At 39.4% G+C, this 20,923-nt stretch overlaps 2 protein-coding genes across 4 annotated transcripts; both read right to left on the bottom strand.

Annotated features, from left to right (window-relative positions):
- Positions 1 to 1,664: 1,664 nt before the first annotated feature.
- LOC118102471 (immunoglobulin kappa light chain-like) lies at positions 1,665 to 4,388 on the bottom strand. Its single transcript, XM_035148701.2, has 5 exons — positions 4,233 to 4,388; positions 3,435 to 4,124; positions 2,674 to 2,787; positions 2,319 to 2,362; positions 1,665 to 2,222 (listed from the first exon to the last, which is right to left on the bottom strand). Exons 1-5 carry the CDS (start codon positions 4,288 to 4,290, stop codon positions 2,103 to 2,105), a joined length of 1,026 nt encoding a protein of 341 aa, XP_035004592.2. The 5' UTR covers positions 4,291 to 4,388; the 3' UTR covers positions 1,665 to 2,102.
- A 9,323-nt stretch (positions 4,389 to 13,711) lies between these two features.
- nitr7b (novel immune-type receptor 7b) lies at positions 13,712 to 17,679 on the bottom strand. Of its 3 annotated transcripts, XM_047338966.1 has the most exons (6): positions 17,552 to 17,679; positions 16,802 to 17,158; positions 14,362 to 14,394; positions 14,179 to 14,280; positions 14,070 to 14,104; positions 13,712 to 13,980 (listed from the first exon to the last, which is right to left on the bottom strand). In XM_047338966.1, exons 1-6 carry the CDS (start codon positions 17,601 to 17,603, stop codon positions 13,861 to 13,863), a joined length of 699 nt encoding a protein of 232 aa, XP_047194922.1. In that variant the 5' UTR covers positions 17,604 to 17,679; the 3' UTR covers positions 13,712 to 13,860. The 3 variants fall into 3 exon arrangements, with proteins under 3 accessions (XP_047194922.1, XP_047194923.1, XP_047194921.1); XM_047338967.1 differs by lacking the exon at positions 14,362 to 14,394; XM_047338965.1 differs by lacking the exons at positions 13,712 to 13,980; positions 14,070 to 14,104; positions 14,179 to 14,280; positions 14,362 to 14,394 and adding exons at positions 14,922 to 15,780; positions 15,904 to 15,938; positions 16,019 to 16,132.
- Between the last annotated feature and the right edge of the window lie 3,244 nt (positions 17,680 to 20,923).

Below are 20,923 nucleotides of genomic sequence, written 5' to 3'. Positions count from 1 at the left end.
ACATTTAATTATGTGATTGGGAAAATTAAAACTCCAGGACAACAAGGGGAATACAAAGTATGGGATGCATATTTGATAATTTATATCATATAAAATATGTAATTTATATCGTTTAAAATCATGGGGGGAGAGGGGGGAGGGGGGAGCTGGCTCATTAGCATTTAAAGGAACAGGCACTCAAAACAGGTCACTCTGTGGAGGGCTGTTTTATACAGGGTAAAAAGGGTGCTGTTTTAAATGATCCTTGTGGTATTTTGACCAAAGTATGTCACAGACATTTCATTAAGACCCCAAGGAACCATATCAACTTGTGGTAAAATGGGCATGCTATGTCCCCTTTAAGTAGTGCAACACTACCACTCACCTCCATATTCAGAGCTGCTGCAGCTGCTTGAGATTCTAGTTTGTGACAAAAGACAACAACAAAAGTCTTATTCAAGATGCAGTGAACTGGATGTGGGGTGACTCTATTTACTTAGTTGGATCAGAAGTAATGAAGTAAATTTAAATGTGTCCATCACTTCATTGAGATTGAGTCATGGTGCAGTACTGAGTAAACAAACACCAGCACTTTATTACCACTCTCAATCTGTGGCATGGACAATGTTTTCCCGTAGGTCATTTTCTGCAATGTACGATTAAGTAGCGCTGGGTTGTGTTTGTTAGTGTGAACGTAGATAAGCACAAATCAACTCATGGAAAAGTTGGAATTATCGATACGAGGGAAACATCAGACAGTTTTAGTTTTTATTTCAAGAATTTGCAAATATAGCAAAACAATGTAACTTATTCCCATTAAAAAACTCAATTATACACAATATAAGCACATATGTAAATATAATACACAGGAAAAAGGAAACAAGCATTGAAACAAAAAGGAAACAAAGAGGGGGATATTTTTGATATCATGACCTACTGACACCTCTGACCACTGTTGTACCTGCATGGCCTACACTGGAGCCAGTTCACATGTAGCAGTGAATCCACACGGCCAATCAGATCTTTAAAAACATAATTATCTTCAAGGATATAGGGTTAGTAATTTCTGGCATCCGTTTGATGTAGGTTATGGATATGTGGTGGAGGCTAAAACCTGGAACGCTAGCTGCTAGACCACATGGGATCATAGATGATGCTTCCAGGAAACAGCGAAACCTATATCAATGAATTAATATCATACTTTGCTGTCCCAGCACTTATTATAGGGACGAGTCATGAAAGTAAAGAAGAATGTATCATCTGTTCAAACCATCTACCAATGTAGCCAGAGCCTTGAACCTGATATGAGTAATACCCTTCATTTGGAAAAGATGCCTTTGATACTTGTGTCCACATTCTAAACCTCCTCTCGCCTCTCTTGGAGGAAACGTGACAGAACGTTGTGACTTTTCATTTTGTCTCCCAGGTCAGGGCGGCCACGCGGCCCAGATGAGCAGCGCTTGGGGTTTCGCCTATTTCCTCCACATGCTGCGTGCTGTTTCAATGTCTGTTGAATATGTCACAAATATATATATTTGCAACACTTCCTGTACCTGTTTTAAAGTAAAAAGCACTGTAGCGTTTCTGTCCACTGAATCCATTCACTTGTTTAAACCAGGTTTTTATTGTTATTATTGTAGGACCGGAAGATGCACAGCTTCATATCGTAGAGTCCTGGCAGTTAGTTGAGAACAAACCTTCTTTTATTCAAGGAAATACAGAAGTCATAACCTCACGTAGCAGCTCCTCAGTAGACACACTCCCTATGTGAACACACAGCAGATCAGAGACGCAGCCGTCACCCGCTGCACACACACCCAGACTGGGACACAAACTTTCATTACATGAAGTTTAATCATCGTTTTCCATATGTCATCGTCAAAGTGTCATTCCATCAAAGACCAACAGCAACTGTCAAAACATGCCCCCCACACACACACATTGTCTAACCATAAAAGTGTAATTACATCATGAGTTGTTTTTTATCTTTAATCACAAAAAAAGCCACATTTATATTTGGAATACGAATAAAAAAGCATTACAGACAAGAATCATGCTCCACCTCTAAAGAAAGACTGAGAAATCCCACATCTCAAACATAGACCGTTCTAAAAAACACAATTCTACAGTTTAACACTTGAGTACAAACATTGATCATTTGTGTTGTCCCTCTGTCGTCTTGATCTGCTGGCCACGTTCACATTTACCGCAGCGTAATGGAGGTCATCTGCATGTTGGTTGCCCTAGAAACAACATATAAGTAGATCAAGATGGCTCCTTATAAAATAAACGTATTTATTGTCAAATGTAAATTTCACACTTAAAAAGATTGTATTTACCTCTGCATTTGTTGTGGAGGGAGATGATGGTTGTGTACGAGACTCTGGTTATGAAACACATACAAAGACAAAGACTTAGTCACTCTTGTGTTCACATATGTCCTGTTAGGTGCCTTTACCTCTTAACCTGGGTTTACTTCTTAACTAGTCTTGTGTTGTACGTGTTGAATTCAGGTGTTTGCGTCTCCTAATCTATTTTTAACACTTGGTTTAACTTTAATTCATGAATCATGGATTTACTTATCATATATTTTAAGGTGTCCTTATCTAGAAAGGGTCAGTGAAATATAACGTGTTATTATTATTTTGCTAAAAAGCCAAATTGAGTGAACACAAGCTAGAGATGAGTGGTTACCTGAACATCTCCAGCATCTTCTCTTGTTTATCTTGTACAGTAACACAGCCAGCAAAAGGCTGATGGTGAATCCCAAAGCTCCACTTAGGAAATACACCAGCCAGTTCACTTCACCTGCAACAGGAGAAGTTCTACTAATTCTGTCTCTTCTTTTTTGAAATTCTCATTTAACTTTGTAAGACAAGAGACAAGACATTGACAGAACAAAACAAAGAGGACAAGAACAGTGAATACAGGACAGTTAACAGAACGGAATGACAAAGTGTGTGTGTGTGTGTTTTCTATATTTATAGAAAAAAATATATATAATTATAAAAACAATACTTATAATCTTTTAATAATAATAATCGGACCACTATTAAAATAATCGTATTATTAAAATTAATCTCACCATTCCAATATAAATTATAGTAATAATAATATAATCTGGGAGAAAAAATAAAGAAAAAAAGTTGTACTAATACTTAATAAATTATTATTTATAATAACAGTAAATTATAATCATTACTATGATCATCGCTATCATCACTAATAATAATTACAATAATCATCAATAAAATATATATTTAGTCGTGGTGCACACCTCCACCGTCCACTGGTGGTGAAGCCTTATTGGGTCACCGTCAATGGGGACATTCAGACAGGACCAACTGGGTTACTGTTTCATTTTGTTGTTAAACAGTATTTTACCAAATGTTTGGTCCCGTCTCTTTCTACGTAACTGTCACTATTCATTAAATGAGTCTCTGGTAGTGACTCACCGTCAAACTCCAGCTTGGTCCCGTCTCCAAACACAATGTGTCCACATGCAGCGACAGCACAGTAGTAGGTCCCAGCATGAGAACGGTTCAGTCTCTCCATTGACAAGTTGGAGACACAGGTGTGTGTCTGTGTGTCGGGTTTCCTCTCACACTGATCGTTCCTGTCTCCGTGGGTGTAAATGAGTCCTGGCTGAGGTTCTTCAGAGTTCTTGAACCAGTAAACATTGTGTTTTCCATCACAGGTCCCAGTGTGAACTGTACAGCTGAGAGTCACAGAGCCTCCTGGCTGGATGCTCTCAGACTGATGCACCAGAGCCTGGATGTTAGACCCTGAACCTTTCACACTGACAGTGACGCCCTCCATAAACTCAAACACATATAAATGACTCTTTATACAGTAGTAAGTAGCTGAGTCTGAAAGCTGCAGATCTGAGATATTTAGTTGACTCACAACATCATTAGTTTCCACAGTGAAGCGTTGATTGTCCTTGAATTCATTCACTGACGAAAGATTTTTAGTGGCTCTGTGCGTAATTGAGATAATTCGAGGTCTCTGTCCTGGTGTTTGTTTGTACCAATAAATGTTATTGTCATCCCCCTCATAGAAACACTGCAAAGTCAAGTTGTCTCCAACATCAGCTGATATAAATCCACTTTCTTGATGAGACAAGATAAAATGATGCATCTGAACTGAAGAGAAAAAGGAGAAAAGCTAAATAACTGTTAATGTTATGTGACAGAAATTAAATCGTAATCAGCATCAGGACTGAGTGAATATTTAAAAAACACACAACTCACCCATTTTCCCCAAGAAGAAACATGTCAGGTAGAGAACGAACTTGGGAGATGTCATCATGTTGAAATCGTCGTGTTGAATGACAAACAGCCCGACACTTTCTCCTCTCTTCAGAGTAAAGACTTGTGTTGATTGGCCAGCAGGGCAACACTGATCACATGATCACTGCTACCTTTGATATGAATCTTTTTTCTTTGAAAAGAGTCACAGGGTGAGAGACATCTGAAGCAGGTAGAGTACATAATACTACAACTACTACAATTGTATTCAATTATTCATACAGCACCTTTCAAAGCACAGTTACAAGGTGCTTTACCAGTTAAAAGTGAAGAATTAAGGGCAAACAATGGAAAACATTTAAAAGAAAACATAGGAGCACAAATATAAGGATATAAAAGTTACAGATTAAGATAAATAGTGCAAAATATATATAGTCTAACAAGAATAAATAAACAGTAGGTAAGATCGGAGATGGATTAAAAAATATTTATAAAAGTTAGAGGTGAAGTCAGACCCCAAGGACTAAGACAGCACATCCATAAAATGTATCTCTAAAGAGGATAAGGAGTTTGGAACAATCTTCCTTTGGAGATCTGTCTGACAAAGAGGGGGGGCTCTAACAGAAAAGACCTGGTCCCCTTTGGTGCTCCAGCCGGGAATGTGGAATGGTTATTAGGGCCTTTGCTGTGGACCTCAGGTTACAACAGGGACCACATGGTATCAAAAAGTCTGAAGTCAACAATGAAATCATAGAGTAAATTCCAAAATTTACTCCTACTCTACAATTTAGGCAATGAAGAGAAGTGATGAAAAGATCCTGGATCAGCCCCTTTTGTCCAGATCTGCACCTCAATTGAATGGGTTGTTTCTTGGCCCACGCCCTGTCCTTCTCCCAAGCAGCCAACCAGCCAAGACAGGGGTGAAAACATAACCTCCTTAGTGGAGGTAACAATTTAACATAAGAGTAACATCAACACTTCTTGATGAGAGCATTGGTGATTCTGTTTTTTGTCAACTTCTGTTCATTTCATTGCTGTTCACTTGAAGTAGTCTGCTGGGGTGTAGTGAAGACACTGCAGAGACTTCCTGTTTGAAAGTGCTCATACAAAGAGAGCAGACGGTCTTTTGACCACACGGAGGCTAAATACAGATCCTCACATGTCACGTATGAAATTGTTAAACAACTTGGGGTTAAGTTCAAGAAGTATATTCTATATTTAGTGGGAGTGGAGATTATGGCAACTGACAACATCAAATCATTTCGGCTTTTTTAAAATCTTTAATTTGTTTTGCATAGAGAAGCTTTACATTCAGCATGTATGGAAGTGTAAGATGTTCAGCTCTACTGCTTTACACTGGTGTACACGCATTCACTCCCGTCACCGTCTGTTTGTCTTCTTGCTCTGCTGAACCTGTGCTCCATTAAAGCAGCATAATGTGGGTGTCATGGTTTTGTCTTTTGAGTGTTTAGTTTCCGCCTCTTTTTGAAGAGTGTTTTCAGTTCATTAGTACCTCCTTGTGTTTCATGTATATCCTTGTGTTTATGTTTGTATGTGTTGTTGTTTCTGTGTCTCTGGTTTTCCCACTCCCTGTGTTCTGTTTCCTGTTTTATTTTGTAGGCCCTGCTCCGCGTGTGTTTTCTTTCTTCACTTCCTGTCTTTGTGATTGCCTGCACCAGTCCTCATGTGTTCCACCTGTGGTCAATTGCCCTGCCTTCCCTGTGTGTATATAAGTCTCTGTGCTTCCCATTGTCGTATGTTTGTTGTGATCTCTTGTGCTTGTCGTTATGCCCTGTCTTAATGTCTGTCTTACTGCCTGCCGAAACTTCCTGTCCTGTCTCTATGCTTCATCTCCTGTGCTCGTCCCCTGCTTCTTCTGGTCTTCTCGTAAGCTTCCAGTGTTTCCCCTGTGTGTCTTTTGTTTTCTCAGTTTTTACTTTTTGAGATTCTCCTTTGTTTGTTGTTTTTCTGTTGGCCATTAAAGGGACACCTTTTGTTTAAACTCTGCATCCTGGGTCCACTTGCCTAACCGAACCTGACAGTGGGTTGTCTGCACCCTTGATGACCCTGCTAATAAAACATAAGTCATTTGTCATATTAGAGTGACGTGTGTCTAAACATAACTGATGTAGACAAGTGTTGAGAACAGAATTATTAAAGTCTATCTTCACCCCAAAGTCCCTGGAAATTCTAAAACGCCCGTGGAATGTGGTGCTGGGAGGGCTAAGACACAAAGGAAAGTTATCTATATTGTCTATGGAGGACAACTCCTATAGCAGCACACACACCTTTGCAACAGAAAATGTCGCAAAATATATATGAAAAGTTCAGGACGCCCCAAAATGGTTTACCTACGAAGATCGGTCCTACAGTTCCAAGATGTTTGAAACACCGTTAGTTGGTGTTATGAGCCATGATCAACTTCTGATGTAGATTTAAAAAATTTAAACTTGTGTCATACATGTGAAATTCAAACCAGCTTCTTAAGTAGTGCAACACTACCACTTACCTCCATATTCAGAGCTGCTGCAGCTGCTTGAGATTCTAGTTTATGACAAAGACAACAACAAAGTCTTATTCAAGATGGTGAACTGGATGTGGGGTGACTCTATTTACTTAGTTGGAACAAAAGTAATGAAGAATTTAAATGTCCACTACTTCATTGAGATTGAGTCATGGTGCAGTACTGAGTAAACAAACACCGGCACTTATTACCACTTCAATCTGTGGCATGGACAATGTCGCCTGTGAGTCATTTTCTGCAATGTACGATTAAGTAGCGCTGGGTTGTGTTTGTTAGGTGTGAACGGATAAGCACAAATCAGCTCATGGAAAAGTTGGCATTATCGATACTAGGAAACATCAGGACAGTTTTAGTTTTTATTTCAAGAATTTGCAAATATAGCAAAACAATGTAACTGTATTCCCATTAAAAACTCAATTATACACAATATAAGCACATATGTAAATATAATAATACAGGAAAAAGGAAACAAGCATTGAAACAAAAAGGAAACAAAGAGGGGATATTTTTGATAATATGACCTACTGACACCTCTGACCACTGTTGTACCTGCATGGCCTACACTGAGCCAGTTCACATGTAGCAGTGAATCCACACACGGCCAATCAGATCTTTAAAACATAATTATCTTCAAGGATACAGGGTTAGTAATTTCTGGCATCCGTTTGATGTAGGTTATGGATATGTGGTGGAGGCTAAACCTGAACGCTTAGCTGCTACACCACATGGGATCATAGATGATGCTTCCAGGAAACAGCGAAACTCATATCAATGAATTAATATCATACTTTGCTGTCCCACTTATTATAGGGACGAAATAAGTGAAAGAAGAAGAGCTGGTCATCTGTTCAAACCATCTACCAATGTAGCCAGAGCCTTGAACCTGATATGAGTAATAATACCCTTCATTTGGAAAAGATGCCTTTGATACTTGTGTCCACATTCTAAACTCCCCTCTCGCCTCTCTTGAAGGAACGTGACAGAACGTTGTGACTTTTCATTTTGTCTCCCAGGTCAGGCTAGCTAATGCTGCCCAGATGAGCACGCTTGGGGTTTCGCCATTTCCTCCACATGCGTGCTGTTTCAATGTCTGTTGAATATGTCACAAATATATATATTTGCAACACTTCCTGTACCTGTTTTAAAGTAAAGCACTGTAGCGTTTCTGTCCACTGAATCCATTCACTTGTTTAAACCAGGTTGGCTATTGTTGTTATTGTAGGACCGGAAGATGCAGCTTCATATCGTAGAGTCCTGGCAGTTAGTTGAGATCAAACCTTCTTTTATTCAAGGAAATACAGAAGTCATAACCTCACGTGAGAAAGCCCTCAGTAGACACACTCCCTATGTGAACACACAGCAGATCAGAGACGCAGCCGTCACCCGCTGCACACACACCCAGACTGGCCACAAACTGTCATTACATGAAGTTTAATCATCAAGCCCATATGCTTCATCACAAAGTGTCATTCCATGAAAGACCAACAGCAACTGTCAAACATTGTTCCTTTCCACACACACACACACACACATTGTCTAACCATAAAAGTGTGATTACATCATGAGTTGTTTTTTGTATCATTAATCACACAAAAAGCCACATTTATATTTGGAAAAGGATAAAAAAGCATAACAGACAAGAATCATGCTCCACCCTCTAAAGAAAGACTGAGAAATCCTCATCTCAAACATAGACCGCTCTAAAACCCAACTCTACAGTTTAACACTTGAGTACAAACATTGATCATTTGTGTTGTCCCTCTGTCGCCTTGGTCTGCTGGCCACTCATGACATTTACTGCAGTGTAATGGAGGTCATCTGCATGTTGGTTGCCCTAGAAACAACATATAAGTAGATCAAGATGGCCCTGGATAAAAAAAAAACGTATTTATTGTCGAATAAATTTCTACAGTTAAAAAGATTGTATTTACTTCCTGCATTTGTTGTGGAGGGAGATGATGGTTGTGTACGAGACTCTGGTTATGAAACACATACAAAGACAAAGACTTAGTCACTCTTGTGTTCACATATGTCCTGTTAGGTGCCTTTACCTCTTAACCTGGTTTTACTTCTTAACTAGTCTTGTGTTGAATTGAGGTGTTTGCGTCTCCTAATTTATTTTTAACACTTGGTTTAACTTTAATTCATGAATCATGGATTTACTTATCATATATTTTAAGGTGTCCTTATGTAGAAAGGGTCAGTGAAATATAACGTATTATTATTTTGCTAAAAAGCCAAATTGAGTGAACACAAGCTAGAGATGAGTGGTTACCTGAACATCTCCAGCATCTTCTCTTGTTTATCTTGTACAGTAACACAGCCAGCAAAAGGCTGATGGTGAATCCCAAAGCTCCACTCAGGAAATACACCAGCCAGTTCACTTCATCTGCAACAGGAGAAGTTCTACTAATTCTGTCTCTTCTTTTTTGAAATTTTCATTTAACTTTGCAAGACAAGAGACAAGACAATGACAGAACAAAACAAAGAGGACAAGAACAGTGAATACTGGACAGTTAACAGAACGGAATGACAAGTGTGTGTGTGTGTGTGTGTGTGTGTGTGTGTGTGTGTGTGTGTGTGTGTGTGTGTGTGTGTGTGTGTGTGTGTGTGTGTGTGTGTGTGTGTGTGTGTGTGTGTGTGTGTGTGTGTGTGTGTGTGTGTGTGTGTGTGTGTGTGAGAGAAACTTAAGAGCATGAAGCGGGAGACCTAAGAGAAATGTTACGGCCACAAAAGCATAAATTTAAATTTGGTTCAGTCCAGTGGCCGCATAATGAATAATAATAAAGAGGACGACAGGCCAGATTCAACAAAGAATTTATTCACAAAACCAAAGTTTAAACAAATTAATATGAGAGAGTGTGGAGGCCTGACAAAAAATAAACAGAAAATATGGGAAGATCTGGACCAACCATACAATGGGCCGTCAAATCAAAATACTCCCCTCGTGTCTATAGATCAGTATTTAAATAAAATACAAAACAAAGAGAGGACTACTACTACTAAAAATGTAAAATGAATGTTGAAGTGTTGGATGTGTTCTGCAACATATCTCCAGAGGACGTTACAGTGACCTGTCTATAACTCCAACCTTTACCCTGACCTAAACCAAAGCTTAAAACATAATGTAAAATTGAATGATTTACATTATATGGACTGCATTTTAGTTCCCATGATGCAGGGGTAAACATATTTAGTCCCTGATATATGAGTAATACCTTCATCTGAAAAGTTGCTCTCGATACTTTATTAATGGATAAATAAAATCATGCTCCACCAAAGAAAGACTGAGAAATCCCACACCCAAACATAGACCGTTTCTAAAAAACACAATTCTACAGTTTAACACTTGAGTACAAACATTGATCGCTTGTTGTCCTCTGTCGCCTTGATCTGCTGGCCAATGCTCATATTTACTGCAGCGTAATGGAGGTCATCTGCATGTTGGTTGCCCTAGAAACAATATATACATCAAGATGGCTCTGATAGAAAACGTATTTATTGTCAAATGTGTATCTACAGTTAAAAAGATTGTATTTAATTTACTTGTTGTGGAGGGATGATGTTAGTAATGTGACTCTGTTATGAAACACATACAAAGACTTATCACTCTTGTGTTCACATATGTCCTGTTATTAGGTGCCTTACCTCTTAACCTGGTTTTACTTCTTAACTAATTTGTGTTGAATTGAGGTGTTTGCGCTTCCTAACTAATTAACACTGGTTTAATCTGAATGCTGCCGCACCCTCCTTAAGAGAGAGTGGCACAACTACTTCATTTGTCATATATTTATACCCTTATCCGTGAAATGAAATATAGTTATTATTTTGCTAAAAGCCAAATTGAGTGAACACAAGCTAGAGATGAGTGGTTACCTGAACATCTCCAGCATCTTCTGTTTATCTTGTACAGAACATTGTGCCAGCAAAAGGCTGATGGTAATCCCAAAAGCTCCACTCAGGAAAATACACCAGCCAGTTCACTTCATCTGCAACAGGAGTAGTTCCCACTAATTCTGTCTTTAAAATTTTCATTTAACTTTGCGAGACAAGAGACAAGACATTGACAGAACAAAACAAAGAGGACAAGAACAGTGAATACTGGACAGTTAACAGAACGGAATGACAGCTGTGTGTGTTGGTGTGTGTGTGTGTGTATTTTCTATATTAAAAGAAAAATATTATTAATAATTATTACAATACTAATAATCGTATAATAATATTAATCAGACCACTTTTAAAATAATCGTATTAAAAATTATCTCACCAATACAATAATAATGATTGTAATAACAATATAATCTTGGAGAAAAAATAGTTAGTTCTACTAATACTTAATGAATAATTATTTATAATAACACTAAATTATAATCATTACTATGATCATCGCTATCACCACCAATAACAATGACAATAATAATCATCAATAAAAAATACATATTTAGTCGCAGTACACTTCCACCGTCCACTGGTGGTGGGAAGCCTTATTGGGTCACCGTCAGGAGCATTCAGACAAATTCAACTCAATACGTTTCATTTAGTTGTTATACAGTATTTTTACCAAAATGTTTGGTCCAGTCTCTTTCTACGAATCGTCACTATTCATTAAATGAGTCTCTGGTAGTGACTCACCATCAAACTCCAGCTGGTCCCGTCTCCAAACACAATGTGTCCATGCAGAGACAGCACAGTAGTAGGTCCCAGCATGAGAACGGTTCCGCCTCTCCATTGACAAGTTGTGGAAACAGGTGTGTCTGTGTGTCGGGTTTCCTCTCACACTGATCGCTCCGTCTCCGTGGGTGGGCTGAGTCCTGGTTGAGGTTCTTCAGAGTTCTTGAACCAGTAAACACTGTGTTCTCCATCACAGGTCCCAGTGAACTGTACATTGAGAGTCACAGAGCCTCCCAAGCGGGATGCTCTGTGACTGATGCACCAGAGCCTGGATGTTAGACCCTGAACTCACACTGACAGTGACGCCTCCGTAAACTCAAACACATATATATTATATTTTGAACAGTAGTAAGTAGCTGAGTCTGAAAGCTGCAGATCTGAGATATTTAGGTAACTCTCAACATCATTAGTTTCCACAGTGAAGCGTCGATTGTCCTTGAATTCATTCAATAACAAATGACTTTTAGGGGATCTGTACGTCACTGAGATAATTCGAGGTTTCTGTCCTGGTGTTTGTTTGTACCAATAAATTTTTTTATTGTCCCTCTCCTCATAGAGACACTGGAAATTCAAGTTGTCTCCAACATCAGCTGATATAAACTCACTGCCTTGATGAGACAAGACAACATGATGCATCTGAACTGAAGAGAAAAAGGAGAAAAGCTAAATAACAGTTAATGTTATGTGACAGAAATTAAATCGTAATCAGCATCAGGACTGAGTGAATATTTAAAAAACACACAACTCACCCATTTTCCCAAGAAGAAACACGTCAGTGGTGAGAACGAACTTAGATGTCATCATGTTGAAATCGCTGTTGAATGACAACAGCCCTATTAATTTTCTCCCTCTCTTCAGAGTAAAGACTTGTGTTGATTGGCCAGCAGGGCAACACTGGATCATGATCACTGCTACCTTGATATGAATCTTTTCTTTGAAAAGAGTCACAGGTGAGAGACATCTGAAGCAGGTAGGAGTACATACTACTACTACTACAATTGTATTCAATTATTCATACAGCACCTTTCAAAGCACAGTTACAAGGTGCTTTACCAGTTAAAAGTGAAGAATTAAGGGCAAACAATGGAAAACATTTAAAAGAAAACATAGGAGCACAAATATAAGGATATAAAAGTTACAGATTAAGATAAATAGTGCAAAATATATATAGTCTAACATGAATAAATAACAAACAGTAGGTACGATCGGAGAGAGATTCAAATATAGGCTAAATACAGATCCTCACATGTCAGGTACGAAATTGTTAAACAACTTGGGCTTAAGTTCAAGAAGTATATTCTATATTTAGTGGGAGTGGAAAATATGGCAACTGACAACATCAAATCATTTTGAATTTTTAAAAATCTTTAATTTGTTTTGCATAGAGAAGCTTTACAGTCAGCATGTATGGAAGTGTAAGATGTTCAGCTCTACTGCTTTACACTGGTGTACACGCATTCACTCCCGTCACCGTCTGTTTGTCTTCTTGCTCTGCTGAAGGACACTTACTATGGACACTACAGTATTAGTATAAACAGCCCATAGGTGCGACAACATCATTTCTGGTTTCCTGCACTGCACACTTTCACTGCTTTATGCCTGAGTACACACATTCAGCCTTTCTGTTGTCCCTCTGTCGTCTTGACCTGTTGGGGAAGTTAATATTCAAAGCAGCATAATGGAGGTCGTCTGCATCTCGGTAACCCTGGGTCCAAAACACACATAGAGACGAATTAGGATATTGGTCTGTATAGAAAATGTAAACAGTAAAAGGAAGTTTGAATGTCCATTAATGGATCATTGAGATAAGTGTCACCTCTGGATTTGTTGTGGGGGGGAGCTGATGATCTTGCTTTTTCCACATGATATAAATCACACAAAAGGTTCTGTTATTCAGAAGTTATAATTAGTGAACGTATATACATGTATGTATGTTTATGACCAGACTTTATATACAGTCTAATGTCATAATGTGTATCAGCCTGTAACAAATGACCCCGCCCCTTTAGTAGATAACATTTTTGGTTTGTACACACAATGATGATAAGTCACACAAACCTTACTAAAGCAATGTGAAGTTGTGTTCACACTTGTGGCCACAAGTAAATTATAAAAAGGTGCTTGTATGTGACATGTGGTCACCATGTTTCCAACAGATAGCTGTGGTTCAGAATGATGAAAGCTCAAGCTTGAGAAAGCTCACGGGCCAGCAGGATGCACGTCCAATGTTACCTGCAGAATTACTTTGAGTGCAATAGACACAGAAATGAGTCGCACAGACAAATACAATTAAACTTGTTTTATTTAGATGATAGCAAGCTGAAGCTTTACATGTTTCACACGGAGGTAAAAATCTAATTTACAGGACTGTTCTGATGTCAGTAAAGACATAATGTGGTGATTAAACACAGAGACAAATACAGAAGGTGTCCAGCTCTACTGCCTCACACTCAAGTACACACATTCACTCCAGGTATCATCCCTCTGTCCTCTGGATCTGTTCATCTGTATCTCCCTGTGAGCAATGTAGCAGGGGTCGTCTTCATTCTGCTCATCCTGTGCATGAGAAACAGTCAGTCATGTTGTTGGCCATGACAGACAATGTGCACAAGTGTTTGAACAGTAACACAACAGCTCATCTTTACCTTTGCATTTATTTTGGAGGATGGAGCATGGGGATCTGAAAAGACAGAATGACTCTTTAATGTCATATATTGATCACTGGGATCATGAGGAACAGATAGTAGCATTTACCTGTAACCCTCATCATGCATATTGAGAAAGCCAGTAAAACACTCAGCAGGGTGGTGATTGCCGAGGTCGCACTCAAGAAAACCACCAGCCAGTCCACCTCATCTGCAGAGAGCCAGAGGACAGGAGACGTCACACACTTTTAACCTAAGGAGTAATGATCACTATTCATCACGTGAGACTCACCATCAAACTCCAGCTTGGTCCCGTCTCCAAAAACTATGGAGCAGACAAATGCTATCACCATCACAAAGGCTTACCGGGTCTCCCTCACACAGCTGTTCATACCACCTGCAGAGGACCAACCTCAGGGCCTCTGACGCTGGGACCTACTACTGCGCCGTGGCCTCCTGTGGCGAGATACTGTTCGGCAGCGGAAGCGAGCTGCTAGTTTTAAACATGCTTTTTGATTAAGCTTTTTATTGCTTTTTAACACAAATATAAAAATACAAACATGAACATGTGTATATATAGCAAAGAAAAACAGCTTATCATTTATTACGACACCTTTTGTTGATTTACTGAGCAAATAAAATCACCTGATACATCGATCAGGGATGGGACATGGGTGATGCTCTACCTATCAAATCCAATAATTCATGGCTCTTCAATAAGTCTGCAATTGCTGTGGCGCATTTAATAAAGTTGTAGTTTGCATTACTATGACAAAATTTCATAAGTACAACTGTAGTAGTTGTAAAATTTTCAGATTTCTTACAATATGTCAAAGTGGTTTAGCAAGAAGAAAAAAAATGTATTTAGGTACATCTGTGACAACAACTGATTGGGTGAAGGCAACATCTCCTTGAGAAGAGAAAACAAACGGATTCATTCAGACTTTATAAACATAATTCTTCCCCACGATGGTGGATCCTGACAGTGGTGGTGGATCATGACAATGGATTGTCCTTTTATGTAAAGCGCCTTGAGATAATGTCTCTTATGATTTGGTGCTATACAAATAAAATTGAATCGAATTGAAATTGTGGATCATGGTGGCATCTGATCGTGGTGATGGATCGTGATCGTAAAGGGGGACCCTGATGTTAGATAGTGGTGGTGGATCGTGATCGTGATGGCAGCTGATCATGGATTACGATTACAACAATGCTGCTTGATATACAATATGAGCGGGAAATCTCCTGCTGCTTTGTTCATGTATGAAAGGCAAACACTGCAGAAAGTCCGGTCCCCATTCTCCGGACATCCCCCGGAGGTCATGACTAAAACAAAACTCTGGACAGTCATCAATACCTTTTCCAGCCTTTTGCCGTTTTACTTTTGCACCAAGATACACATGTACAATGAGAAGATAAAGACTTCACTTTAAGTAAGATTTAAAATTATATCACAATTATTTTTCACAACATCTTGTCACAGTGATGGCAACTCCTCCCATCCACAAACAGCACAAAACCCCAAAAGCTGACTGACGACAACGCCTCAGTTCCTCTCTGAGCTTCAGTTCCGGTGGTTTCTTGAGTGCATGGTGGTGGCGTAGACAACATTAGGCTCCGGCTCTCTCTCTCTAGCAGGCCTTCTGCTCCGCTCTGCTCTTGGAAGGAAACTCAGTCCTGCGTAGTTCAGGTCATCAGAGCCCACATTCTGTAAATGGAAGTATTCAGTGACTTGTATCACCCTGAGCTGTCTGTGTGGCATTACATAAAACCACTACTTGATGACTGAAAGACTTGGATCAACGTTAATCTATGGTTCAAGTTTGATTACCTTACTGTGTTGTGGATCCTGTGCCTCTTTATGTGCTAAATGACAGAAACAATACATCTGGTCAGGAGTCAGGGAGCTTTGTATTGGCAAAGTTGGAATAAAAACATATAAATACCTGTATGAAGTTTCCAGATTTTCAGAACCAGAGCGATGATGATTATAATGAGGACGATAATCAGACCGCCCATGAGGATCTCGATGGTCAGATTTGCGTGTTCATCAGACTGTTCTACAAGAAAGATACATTTTTGTGCGTTGAGACAAAGACTGTATATAAAGATGGACGACGCGGCTCCACTTCTACTTTTCACCTTGTTTTTACAGCATCAGATAACAAATAACAAAACACTTGAGCATACATCAGTGTGATAACAACTACCTCAAATGACAGAAACCATCTATCTTATTTTGGTCCATGTCCAATTTGCTGACATGGAGGGGGCAGGGTTTATGACCTATGTTGCAGCCAGCCACCAGGTAGCGACTGAGACGCTTTGGCCTAACTTTCATGGTGCTGTCACGTCGTCCATCTTTTTATACAGTCTATGGTGCAGGCAAATGCTATCACCATCACAAAGGCTTCAGCAGAGATTACATTTCTTTAGATCTAAACATGTAATAATTTTCTTATCAACTACTAACGTTGTATAAAACAAACAGGAAAATATAATTTGATGTGTATTTTAACTTTTTAGTTTGCTCCATGTCCCATCCACTAACACGGAGGGGTCAAAGTTTACGACCTATATGGCAGCCAGCCACCAGGTGGCGATCAAGACACTGGCTTCTTTTTGCAGGAACTGTCGTGTATTTAGTTCAGACCAGCTCTTATTTCAAGACGGCATAAAATCTATTTCCCCTATAACAAAACACAGACAAAACTCTGCAGCGATCTTACCTTTAACCTTTAAATACGTTGCACTGTAAACTGCTGGGAAGTTTCTGGAGTCTCTGTCCACGTTAAAGCCACATATATAGAGTCCAGAGTCCAATAAATCCACTTGTTTCATTTGGAGAAAGACGTTACTGACGTTGGACGTCATGCTGAACTTTTCTTTTTCAATCCCATCGAAGTACGATGCACCTGTGTCAAGGGAAAACATGGAGGAGATGTGGCTGGTGTTGGATCCGTTTTCCAGTCTGAACCATGATATGTAAGAGAGGGAACTGGTGTAGTTGGTACACAGCAGCGTGACCTCTTCACCGGTCTGGACCTCCACAACGTGATATTCACAACGTGAGACAGAGATCCAACCTGAAACAAACAAGATTCTAACATTTTTCCGTTTGAGTGGAGAGGTTGTTGCAATGGAAATCTTGCAGGGTGAAGTTTTTTCTGGAGACGGATGATGTCAGAAGTATTAATTGTCATTTTACCTGATGCATCGGGGGAGAAGGGAGTATTATACGCCTTCAAAGTCAAGATGGCTACATAGCATTAGTCAATTTGTGGAGTGTCTCTCTGTCTGTCTTAGGCTAACCGCTGTTTTGTCTAAACACTAGGTCCTACAGATACTGCAAAAGAGTAATAGAGGCCTAATAACAAAGTGGATGAAGGATAATATTACTAACTCAACAAAAAAGATCTAAACCATTAAAAATCATAAAAGTTGGCTGTTGATATATTGAGAAAAATAGATCTACTTACTGAGGATACAGAGTATAGCTGACAGGAGGGTGAAGTTCATTGTCGTGCGCATGGTGCGACAGCACTGCTGTAATGTTCGTCACTGATCTGTGTTTCAAAGACAAGTGGTCTCAGTGTAAAGAGGCGGGTACAGGCTGACAATACACAGTACTGTCATCATGTATTTGATGCATGTTACAGAGGATTTTATTATATATTATCCACTTTCTAAAAGTGACACTTTTATTTCCTCATGCCTGCACTGTCTTTCAAGAAGGTTTCCATTTGCCAAACAGTTTTTATAGGGATGTGTCAGTTTAAGAGTAACTTGCATTTAAATGGTCGAGACCAAAGGTGAGATTTTAGGAGAGAAAAAATCTTAACTTTATGAAAATAAAGTTGTTATATTGTGAGAAAAACATCTTTAATTTACGAGAATCAGTCAAATAGTCCGTAATGAAAAAAAAAGATTCAGAATATATATATATATATATATGACTCAACTGTTACTGGTTGCAAAAGTTAAAACGTTACCGAAAAAATATGACGTCATTTTCTGGCTTCATAGTGACATCATGATGACAACTTTCCTACCATATGATCATAAATGATTTTTACATCTATATAAGTTTTAGGTCATGCCTTTAGTCCAGGAAGCAGAGATGCCTCAAATGACAACGATATCAACTTCAGACTTCTTGATGATGTCACTTATCATATGACATCATAAACTATTTATATATTAACACTACACATACCATTCTATACATGACCTTTGGCCTTTGTCCAGTCATCTCTGGGAGATATTTCACGCTTATTAGATTGGAGCAAATGAAAGTAAATCACAACTTGGTAGAGTGGAATGATTCACTTCCTGCCGAGGTCCTGACAGATGTTTAAAGTGTCACGCAGACTGACCCTCTTAACAGCCAATCAGCTGCAACCTCATTTTTACGCTGTTGTCTGCTCTTTTCGCACAAAATGTTCATTTCAAGACCTTTGAGACGATGCACCTGTCTACCTTGTGATGGAGAACACAACGTTTACTGGTTCAGACACGGGTCTCGCCACGGCATCCTTCACACACACGGTGATCAGTGTGAACGGGATCTCCATACCGGGGTCTCCCTCACACAGCTGTTCATACCACCTGCAGAGGACCAACCTCAGGGCCTCTGACGCTGGGACCTACTACTGCGCTGTGGCCTCCTGTGGCGAGATACTGTTCGGCAGCGGAAGCGAGCTGCTGGTCCCAGACGACCAAACGGCACAGATGAGAACCTTGGTTTGGCTCTCCATCATTAGAACTGGGATTCTCTTCATCTGTCTCACAGTTTGTTTCTTGGTTTACTTCACAAACGGCTCAGTACGTCCTTGAAGCTCTGACTTCAACAGGTTATTTCAACTTAAAGGTTCAGTTAAAAGTTTAACAACACGGGTTATCATTTATTACGACACCTATTGTTGTTTTACTGAGCAAATAAAATCACCTGATACATCGATCAGGGATGGGACATGGGTGATGCTCTACCTATCAAATCCAATAATTCATGGCTCTTTAATAAGTGTGTGCAATTGCTGTGGCGCATTTAATAAAGTTATAGGTTGCATTACGATGACAAAATTCATAAGTACAACATGTAATTGTAAAATTTTCAGATTAATTATAATATGTCAATATGTCAAGAACAAAAAAAAAGAAGTTGAAGACATTTTTCATTTATTTAGTTCCATCTGTGACAACAATTGATTGGGTGAAGGCAACATCTCCTTCAGAAGAGAAAACAAACACTTTAATTCAGACTTTATAAACATATTTCTTCCCCACATGAAGTCACATCACAAGTAGAAGCTTCAAGCGGCATCGTGCATGAGGCTCCTCAGGTGGTCGTCCCTGTTCTCTGTTTCAGCCACGTGACGCCACGCTGCTTCACAGCGACCAATGTGAGCTGATCACTTCTTCAAACACCACTGGAGAAACCAAACATGAGAAAACCCAGGTGACATCATCAGGGTGGAGAAGACATTCTGCATGCACATGACGCAGTAAAACTGACGTTTGATCAGATTTGTAAAGTTGGTGGAATTTGCCTTTAAATGTATCACAGATTGTTAACCCTCCCTCACGGTGCAGTGAACAAACCAACCTCAAGCTACTGATCTGGGGACATCCTGTTTCAAACCGCAGAGACACAAACAAACGAGAGGGTCTGAGAACTTTTCTCTTGTTGCCTCTTACACCTTGTGACAGAAAGTTGAATTATCCACCTACGTAGAATTCTCTTTGGCCTTTCATGTGCACATATCGTACACTAGTGCAGTGCCTGTTCTAAACATGCTTGTTTGGAGTGAGCTGTTCACTTGAGATTGCAATGAAGCTGTTGTGCATCCATGATCAAGCAGATTGTGTTTTTTGCACCAATTTTACAGTCAGTGTGAATAGTAGTGTGAATTTGCTTTATTACTGTTCACATGTGTGATTGATTTATAAGTTTGAATTATTTACTTTACTGGTTATGTTTTCAGACTGTACATCAGACAACTTTTCAAAATAAAAGCTCTGTAATTCAGCTCAGTATAAAGCATTACAGCAACCTAAATAAACGCTGTACTTAAAAACAAAACAAAAAAAAGGACAAATAACCAAACAGGAAGTGATTATATGAATGTTGTTGCGATGACGCAAAAAAGCTCCTGTCGCGGGTCATACTATATAATAGTAATCAGTCGTATAAAAAAAACTGAAATTCAGGTCGATTGGCTGCTTTGGTTTTTGGAGGAGACCATATTGGATTGTTATACAAACTTTGTAAGTAACAGTTTTAGCAGTAACATAAATTGGATTATTTACAAACTTATAGAACAACTACTTCCCACCTGTGATTATTACATTTCATTGCAAACTCTTTCATTTTGCTCTGTTAGGGCTTTGTGTTTCCCTTCGTTGCACACAGCATGCGAGCTGCCTCTTGTAAAGATGACTTCTCTTGGTTTAACACTTCAGTCTTCCTGTGTTCGAGCGACAGGACTTCATTTTCCACCAGCGGAAACCAGCTCACAGTCACAGTGCTCTCACCTTATCCACCACAGAGAGTCAGAGCAAAAGCCAAACACTGAGAAGTGGCCAGTTTAAAGGCTGCACCGTCTGTTTATGTTTTCGGTTCGAGGAAGGTCTAGATCAGAGGGGACTTTTGAGCTTGATCTGTTAAAACATTTTTTTGTGGTAGCTTTTAGCACTGCACACCTATAGTGAGGTTTTGAGATATGCATCTCTGAGATCCCTGCGGGCCCAACGTCCTCACTTCAGAAAGGTGAAGATAGTATCAAATGACCCCGCCTCATTAGCAGGTAACATTTTTGGTTGGTACACTAGGTTGTGTTCTCACTTCTGGC

This window comes from Hippoglossus stenolepis, chromosome 23 (genome assembly GCF_022539355.2).
Source record: "Hippoglossus stenolepis isolate QCI-W04-F060 chromosome 23, HSTE1.2, whole genome shotgun sequence".
NCBI classification, from domain to species: Eukaryota; Metazoa; Chordata; class Actinopteri; order Pleuronectiformes; family Pleuronectidae; genus Hippoglossus; species Hippoglossus stenolepis.
Note: the sequence above shows the minus strand (reverse complement) of the source record. Positions and strands in the feature narration are given on the sequence as shown.